General features: G+C 38.5%; 1 protein-coding gene across 1 annotated transcript; it reads left to right on the top strand.

Moving 5' to 3' along the window:
* Positions 1–1,389: 1,389 nt before the first annotated feature.
* LOC142534611 (uncharacterized) lies at positions 1,390–7,053 on the top strand. Its single transcript, XM_075641471.1, has 4 exons — positions 1,390–2,089; positions 2,636–2,844; positions 2,926–3,222; positions 6,802–7,053. The coding sequence occupies exons 1-4, from the start codon at positions 1,390–1,392 to the stop codon at positions 7,051–7,053; spliced, it is 1,458 nt and encodes a 485-aa protein (XP_075497586.1).
* The last annotated feature ends 1,729 nt before the right edge of the window (positions 7,054–8,782 follow it).

Here is an 8,782-nt window from a genome sequence, read left to right as displayed (position 1 = left end):
GTTTATGATGAAAATATGAGATTTTATGATTTATGGTAAAGCTGTGAAATTTTCACTATTAAAAATGCTATTTTTCAAATGTGGAAATGACACGAAATTTTATGATTAAAAAATGGGAAAAAATATTTTGAAGGATGTTAATTGACTGTGAGAAAAAAGATATGATATATGATTTTTTGGAATATCATGAGGGAAAAGGCCCTAGAGGGAGCCCGTTTACGGGAAAAGGCCCAGAGAGAGCCCAACGATCGTATTTCCATTTTACGTCGGTGCCTAGTGCCCGTCCCCATGCGCAATGGTGAATTAATACTGATCAGACGACCAAATGATAAAAGCTAGTCACTTTCAAGTATCAAACTTCACCCAAAATGATAAATCATTGAAAACTTCACGATTTGACGATTTATGATTAAATTATGATTACAAATTTATTTCGAATAAAAGTATGATTTTCAATGCATGTTCTTGTATATGTATTATTTACTACTCATGTTTAGAACATGCTGAGCCATTATACTCACTAGGGTTGAATGCTGCAGGTGATGATGTTATTGAGGCAGGCGCTGACGCTTGAGTGGATCGAGGCAGACAGTACACTCCCGAGGGACTTTATTTTCCGCATTAGATTGATAGTTAAAAATTCAAAGATGTATTTAATGATTTAATTAGAGATTTTCTATGCTTTATTTGGAAGTAGGATGATCATGTTAAAGGTGGGAGTTGAATTTTGTTAATTGACGATTTAGGGATTTTTTTTATTCATTTGAGATTTTAAATATTAAACTATTTTGATTTATGGAAATGCTGAGTATTTTAAAAAATGAGTTTCGAATTTTACAATATGAAAAAAAAGAAAACAATTCTAGTAGAATTTAAAATTATAAAGTAGTGGACGTTTCAGTTGGTATCAGAGCGAAGGTTTTTCTCAAAGGGTTGTGTACTGCCACTCCGAGAAACTCAAGAAGTCACGCCTCAAGTATGTGAGTTTTTACTGTTTTATATTTATATGCTAAATTTTTAGATGCTTTAATGAAGCATGATAAAAAGGTTAGGTTTATGATATTTTAAATATTAAGTGCATGTTGGTCAGTGGTATGGATAATTTGTACAAAGATGCCTCCTAGACGAATTCTACGTAGTAATAATGAGAATAGAGATGAGAAGGAGATTCCACAGCCTCCACCTAATCAAGATGCTAGTGCTCGTGTACTAGCAGCCATGGCTCAGTTATTAGAGCAGCATGTTGGTTATGCTACGAGGGGACGACCGGAGACAATTTATGAGCGATTTAGGAGGATGAACCCCGAGGATTTTTCTGGCACTACTGATCCATTTGTAGTTGAGGGGTGGATTAGATCTTTAGAAGTGATCTTTTGATATATGGATATGATGGACGCTGACCGAGTTCGTTGTACCATCTATCTCCTAAAGGGCGATGCTTCCTTATGGTGGGAGGGAGCAGAGCAAGGAGTGAATCTAGCGACTCTAACTTGGGAGGATTTCAAGAGGGTGTTATATGATAAATACTTCACTACTGACGTTCGTTCGAGGTTGAAGAGAGAGTTTATTAGTCTCCGCCAGCACTTGTCTGTTGCTGAGTTCGTGCAGAAGTTTGATAGGGGCTGTCATTTTGTGCCCTTGATTGCTTTGGATGGATTGAGGCCGACGATCCGTCACGATGTGATGCTCACTGGTCCTGTTGACTATACTACTGTCGTTGCCAAAGCTTTTCGAGCCGAGCAGTCACTTAAGCATATTGATTGGGAGATGCAGCGTAACAGAAATCACGCCCAGCAAGCTAGTCAGCATAATAAGAAGCCTTATATAGGACCACCGAAGCGGCTGGGACAACCGAAACTACAAGGACAACCACCTAAAGAAAATGTCTCGAAGACTACTGAGAAGCCAATTTTCAAGGAGTGTTATCGCCATCATTATGGAAAGTGCATGTGGGGCACCTACAAGTGCTTCAAGTACAGAGCAATGGGGCATAAGGCTGGTGATTTCCAAAAACTCAAGCAACCCATGACTGGAAGGGCTTACGTGATGCATGCTGAGAAAGCGGAGCCAGACATGACGCTTATTACAGGTAATCCGACTATTCAAGTATTTAAAAGTTCCTTACCTCTTGAAATAATAAGCATGAATGCTAGAATCAAATTGAGGTGCATGGAACTTGATAACTTAGAACTGCATGTTTCAAATTCTAGTGTTTAAGGAATTGAATTATTACAAACACTAAATTATATGGATCAAATTGTAGAACATTGAAAATAAAGGGACTAAAGAGCAATTTCAAAAATCTCTAGGGGTAAAATGGAAAAAAAACTCGAAATTTCCAAGGGCTAAAATGCAAATTTTTGACTTTCAAGGGGCCAATAGTAATTTTCGAAAATCTAAGGGGCTATACAGCAATTTTCGAAAAATATTGAAGAAAAATTTAGAAAATTTCGAAATTTCCTAGGACTTAATTGCAAAATTCAAAAATTTAAGGGGTCATTTAGCAATTTACGAAAGCTCAAGGGGTTGAAATGCTAATATGGGAACTAGAAGGGCTTAGATGGTAGGAAAACTTTTGAAACTTTATGGTCTTAAACGAGAACAATACAAATATTACCATGACGAATATTGTTAGCGGGAATAGCTACCTACGCTTTACTAGATTCTGGAGCTACGTATTCTTTCATATCGGAATCTTTCGTGAAGAAATTAGGAATCTTACCAGTGGACGTGGAGTCGGAATTCAAAGTTACATTGCCTTCTGGCGAACATATGGTTTCTAGTAACATGGTTAAGGATGTGGAACTAAAATTGCAAAGGAATATTATACGAGCGGACCTTATAGTACTACCAATGTCCGAGTTCGACGTTATTTTGGGTATGGATTGGCTTACTATGAATGGGGTCACTATTGAGTTTTGGTAGAGGTCAGTATCTATTAGACCACCGAATGGGAAAACAACTATCTTCGAGGAGGCACAAAACAAACAAATGACGCATATTATTTCATGCATACGTGCGAAGAAGCTTATACAAAAGGGTAGCCAAGTTTTTATCGCTAGTATTATATCTGCACCCAACACTGACAGTCGATCTATTGAGGATGTGGAGGTAGTTAAGGATTTTCCGAATGTATTTCCCGACAATGTTTTTGGCATCCCACCTGAAAGAGAAGTGGAATTCGCTATTGAGTTGATGTCCAGTACAATGACGATCTCTAAGGCACCATATCGATTAGCACCTGCTGAAATGAAAGAATTAAAGGACCAAATTCAAGAGCTGTTAGACAAAGGATTTATTCGCACAAGTTTCTCTCCATGGGGCGCTCCAGTGTTATTTGTGAAAAAGAAAGATGGAACTATGAGGTTGTGCATCGACTATAGGGAGCTAAACAGAGTAACAGTGAAGAATAATACTCATTGCCCCGAATCGAGGATTTATTTGATCAATGGCAATGAGCTTCGGTATTTTCAAAGATAGATCTTAGGTCTGGATATCACTAGCTGAGGGTCAAGGAGTCGGATGTACATAAGACGGCGTTCAAGACATGTTATGGACATTATGAGTTTTTAGTGATGCTGTTTGTGCTGACTAACGCCCCAGCGATCTTCATGGATCTCATGAATCGTGTATTTCAGTCATATCTCGATCAGTTCATTATTGTTTTTATCGACGATATCTTGATCTATTCAAAGAGGCGTGAGGAGCATGATCAGCATTTAAAGACAACCTTGTAAGTTTTAAGAGATCGGAAATTATATGAAAAGTTCAGCAAGTGTGAGTTTCGGCTAGAGAGAGTGGCATTCTTAGTGTTAATAGAGATAGTAGAGGTCGACCCATCTAAGGTCGAGTTAGTTAAGTAGTGGCATGCGCCTAAAAATGTGACGGAAATACGCAGTTTTTTGGGTTTAGTTGGCTAATATCGTAAGTTCATCAAGGGTTTTTCATCTATTGCAGTACCCTTGACATCTTTGACGAAGAAGAATGCAAAATTTATTTGAGGACCAGAGTGTCAAAATAGATTCGATCAGTTGAAGCAAGCACTCACTACAACGCTAGTTTTAGCTATGCGACAGAGCAAGGGGAATATATGGAATTTACTGATGCTTCAAAGTTTGGATTGGGCGCCATTCTCATGCAAAATGACCGAGCTATAGCATATGCATCTAGAAAACTGAAAGTGCATGAAAAAAATTATCCGACACATGATCTTGAGCTTGCAGCAGTGGTATTTGTGTTGAAAATTTGGAGGCACTACTTGTATGGTGAGAAATCCAAGATCTTTACGGATCTTAAAAGTTTAAATATTTCTTCACCCAAAAGGACTTGAATATTAGACAAAGATGGTGGCTAGAGCTTGTTAAGGACTATGACTATGACATTATATACTATACCGGCAAGGCTAATTTAGTTGCGGATTCTTTGAGTAGAAAGGGGACAGTCTTGGCACATTTATCAGTACAGAAGCCTCTGCAAGTGGAAATTCAGCGTTTCGAAGTTTATGATAGGGGATAGGCCCCTAATCTCGCTACGTTGATAGTTATTCCACTTTGCGAGATATAATTCGAGCCGGACAGTCTAATGATGAGAAATTGCAGAAATGGAGACAGCGAGATGAATCGAAGGGTAGCATGTTATATTCAATCTAGGATGTCATTTGTGAGAACCCGGAATTTCCGAAGAAGATCATGTAAGAATTAAAACTCAAAATTAAGCTCAAAAATTTAATCTGAACTATAAAACTCAAATATAAACTTAAATTTTCAGCTAACATGGCTCGATGAAGTAACTCAAAGGCTCGAAGACTAGCTCAAAAGGGATCTATGCCATAAGAAACCCATCAATCAAAGAGTCGTCACCAGAGGAGTAAATCCCCAGCTCATGAACTCAATCTTTTAGCTCAAAGAAGCTCAACTTTCTTGTCCTAAAAGAACCAAGAATGGAGCTAGGAGGCTTAGACAAATTAATTGTGCAAGAATTGTTCCTTTAGTAAACCAAGGTGCCTCTTGAGTTTAGATAGAATTTTGACCACATTGAAGGCTTTCCTGGGGAGCAAGGGGGCGGCCAAGGGTAGTTTAAGTGTAACGCCCAAGATTCGACGACTGTCCTCACTGTATCAAGACGAGTCTTTCCAGCGTGCTTATGTCCTCACTCACACGCACCCTGGGAAACTTCCCAGGAGGTCACCCATCCCAAAACTGCCCTAAGTCAAGCACGCTTAACTTTTGAGTTCTTATGTGATGAATTACCGAAAAGAAGATGCACCTTCGTGATATGAGTAGTACAAATCAAATCTTTTAAGCCCTCTTCAACTGTACAGTCCATTACATTGAACAGTTTCGGAATCCCTCTCATTCCCGTGTGGGTCGGTCCATTCATGTTCCCTCCACCTAGAAGCCTGCCAGGAGCCGCTCATTGTCCGTGCAACTGATGGCACCGGCGATCACCCCCCGCCCTCTTCGGCCCCGGGCCTCGCATTAAGGGATCAAATTTCATCTATAAATATCACACATATGCTGAAGGAAAAACACTTCCAAAAACACCTCAAAATTTCGGCCCCCCTCCCTACAAAAGAAACCCTCGGCCGCCAATAGAAAGGAAGAAGGACGAAGATTCGTGCGGGAGTTTTGTGCTGGAAACTATTGTCAACACTGTGGGGAGGCCCTGTTCAAATTTTGGTCATCACCTGGTCCGAATTCAGCAAGCTTTGTACGTCCGAGTTTGAGCAACTCTCAAAGCATACCTTCGAATTTCAGTAAGTGGGTTTTTGTTACGTATTTTTCTTGTAATTTAAACTTTGCATAAATATAACATGACATGCTTGTATGTGTGTCCTTATTTTCAAAAAATGTCATCTTCTATTTTAAAATCTCGATCGATGAATGTTATGTTCTTTCTGGTTTCGATATTCTTTGATTCCGCCGTATTCGTTCAAAATTATGATAAGTTTTGCCAGATAAATCTGAATTCTGTGATACACTGTTACAATTCGAATTTGATGTGGGACGATAATTGTAATTCTGTCTGGCCCCCATCAGTGGGTATAAAAATGTGTTCTGTCTGGCCCCCATCAGTTGGTATAAAACTGTGTTCTGGCCTCGCCCCTTAGAGGACTAATATAATAGGGACAATTTGACCACAGAAAATGAGATGAGTAACAATGTTGTGTTTGTTCTGATCTGCTCTAAATTTTCTGATAATCTTTGTCTCATATTTCGAATTTGTTTGGTTCTGTTATGATAAGTCAATGTAATAAGTTTTGAAAGTTTAACAAGTCAATGTAATAAGTTTTGAAAGTTTAACAAGTCAATATAATAAGTTTTGAAAGTCTGTAAAAAGATGATTTAAAATTATGTCTATTTGTATTTGCGGAAATCGATCGGCCCCCACTTGCTGAGTGTTTTCTCAAAACACTCATCCCTTACATCTCTCACTAGATAAGAATGAAGAGCAAATGAATGAGGAGGAACAAGAGGCATTCTGGGGATGGTGATCGAATGGAAAGAACAAGATTCAAGATTTTAAGTTTTCTTTTAATTTTCTACAAACTATTGATGTAATTTTATTCCATTGTCATTGTAAGACAATATTTATTTATGAAAAAGATTGGTTTGTTTGATACGAGGCTTATTGTTTTCAATGTAATTGTTAAACAATGTCGGATGTCACCGATGCCTCGGTTTCTAAGAGTGACAGAATTGTTAAGTATCGAGGTCGACTATGGGTTCCTAGTCGTGATTTACTTAGAGTTCACATTATCACGGAAGCTCACAGTACCCCTTACTCCATTCATCCTTGCAGTACCTAGATGTACAAGGACTTGCAACTTTTATATTGGTGGCCAGGAATGAAACGAGACATTATGCGCTTTGTATCAGAATGCTTGACATGTCAACAAGTGAAGGCAGAGTATCAAAGACCGGCGGGAATTCTTTGACCACTCCCCATTCCCGAGTGGAAGTGGGCAAACATTACTATAGATTTCGTGGTAGGATTGCCAAAGATGGTGAAAGAACTCAATTCCATTTGGGTGATAGTGGATCATCTTACTAAATAAGCACACTCCTACCAGCGAAGACGACTTTTTCCACGACTCAGTATGTGGAGCTATATATTCGAGAGATAGTTAGATTGCATGGGATTCAAGTGTCGGACAGAGACACACGTTTCACTTCATCATTTTGGAAGAGTCTACATGAAACTTGGGGACTAAGATATTATTCAGTACTGCATTTCATCCTCAGACCGATGGTTAGTCTGAGAGAGTCATACAGATTTCTGAGGACCTACTCCGAGCATGCGTGATCGATTTCCAAGGGAGTTGGGAACCGAAACTACCTCTAGTGGAGTTCACTTAAAATAACCGTTATCAGTCATATATGGAACGGCTCCATACGAGGCACTCTACGGAAGGAAATGTAGGTCGCCTATCCATTGGGACGAGGTAGGAGAAAGGACTACGATGGGGCCCGATATAGTTCAACACACTGCATAAATGATCGCCAAGATCCGAGACAGAATGAAAACTGCTCAAAGTCGACAAAAGAGCTACGCGAACAAAAGAAGGCGAGATCTCGAGTTTGCAGTGGGTGATCACGTGTTTATAAAGATAGAACCTATGAAGGGTATTATAAGATTTGGCAAGAAAGGTAAACTTATTTCAAGATTTATTGGACCATTTGAGATACTCGAGAGAGTGGGAGCATTAGCATATCGAGTGTCGTTGCCACCTAATCTCGCAGGATTCACAATGTCTTCCACATATCGATGCTCTGCAAGTAAATGTCAAACCCTTCGCATGTATTGAACTTTGAGCCACTGCAACTTATGCCAACCTGTCATATGAGGAAATGCCTATTCAAATCTTGGATAGGCAAGAGAGACAACTGCGGAACAAGGTGATAAAAATGGTCAAAGTCAAGTGGCTGAATCACTCGGAGGAAGAAGTCACTTGGGAGACTGAGTCCTGAGATGAGGAGTCGCTATCCCGAATTATTCAGTACGTCTTAAATTTCGAGGACAAAATTTTACTTAAGTAGAGAGGATTTTGTAACGTCCAAAACTAAACAACGTAAAACCACATGCATGTAAATGATTTAAAATTTCATATTTAATTTACTTAATTGATTTTATATGCTTACATGATGCATATTACATGGTTAATGGTATAATTGCATGATTTTGTGGAAACCTGTAGATTTAAACCCAAATATTCGATAACAGGGTAGGGAAAGGAGACCGGGGACGACCGAGATAAAATTTGCAATAAATAGTTTTAAGACGTATTAATATGATTAAATTTTCTAAAAATGATAGATTTCGAATTATTTACGAGACGAGCTCAATATTATTCGGAAGTCATTTTGGGCAAAAGAGAGACTTTTAAAGATCAAAACTTTTAATTTCGAAAACTAAATTTTATGAAATTATTAATTTTAAATTAAATAGGTGGTTATTGTGCCTAATTTTCTAGATAAGTAGGCCCAATTGCTCCTAAACTCAAAGGCCCAAAACCACAAGCCCGTTAACATGCAAATTAAAATCTATATAAAAAGAATTCGTAGTTACTTGAAGCATATAGCAGCTGAATCACACACATTCACAACACACCTAAAATTTGAAAAATTGGAGAGGAAGAAAACAAGGAGTCTTCGTCACCCATTCGTTCTTCTTCGCACCCCACGTCAACGATCGTATATTCGAGTGTTTTAAACCAATAGACAGGTTTCTATATTCTTTTGACGCACATTCAATCCATATATGCATGTTTTGTTTATTTTTT

Source organism: Primulina tabacum, unplaced genomic scaffold (genome assembly GCF_025594145.1).
Source record: "Primulina tabacum isolate GXHZ01 unplaced genomic scaffold, ASM2559414v2 Contig621, whole genome shotgun sequence".
NCBI classification, from domain to species: Eukaryota; Viridiplantae; Streptophyta; class Magnoliopsida; order Lamiales; family Gesneriaceae; genus Primulina; species Primulina tabacum.
Note: the sequence above shows the minus strand (reverse complement) of the source record. Positions and strands in the feature narration are given on the sequence as shown.

What these genes read in the sequence shown, in the direction of transcription:
- LOC142534611 (XM_075641471.1), top strand. Translation starts at nt 1,390, where the DNA reads ATGGACGCTGACCGAGTTCGTTGTACCATCTATCTCCTAAAGGGCGAT. An exon ending in AGACATGACGCTTATTACAG is followed by an intron (nt 2,090 to 2,635) that starts GTAATCCGACTA and finishes GAATATTGTTAG; the next exon opens with CGGGAATAGCTACCTACGCT. An exon ending in TTATACGAGCGGACCTTATA is followed by an intron (nt 2,845 to 2,925) that starts GTACTACCAATG and finishes GAGTTTTGGTAG; the next exon opens with AGGTCAGTATCTATTAGACC.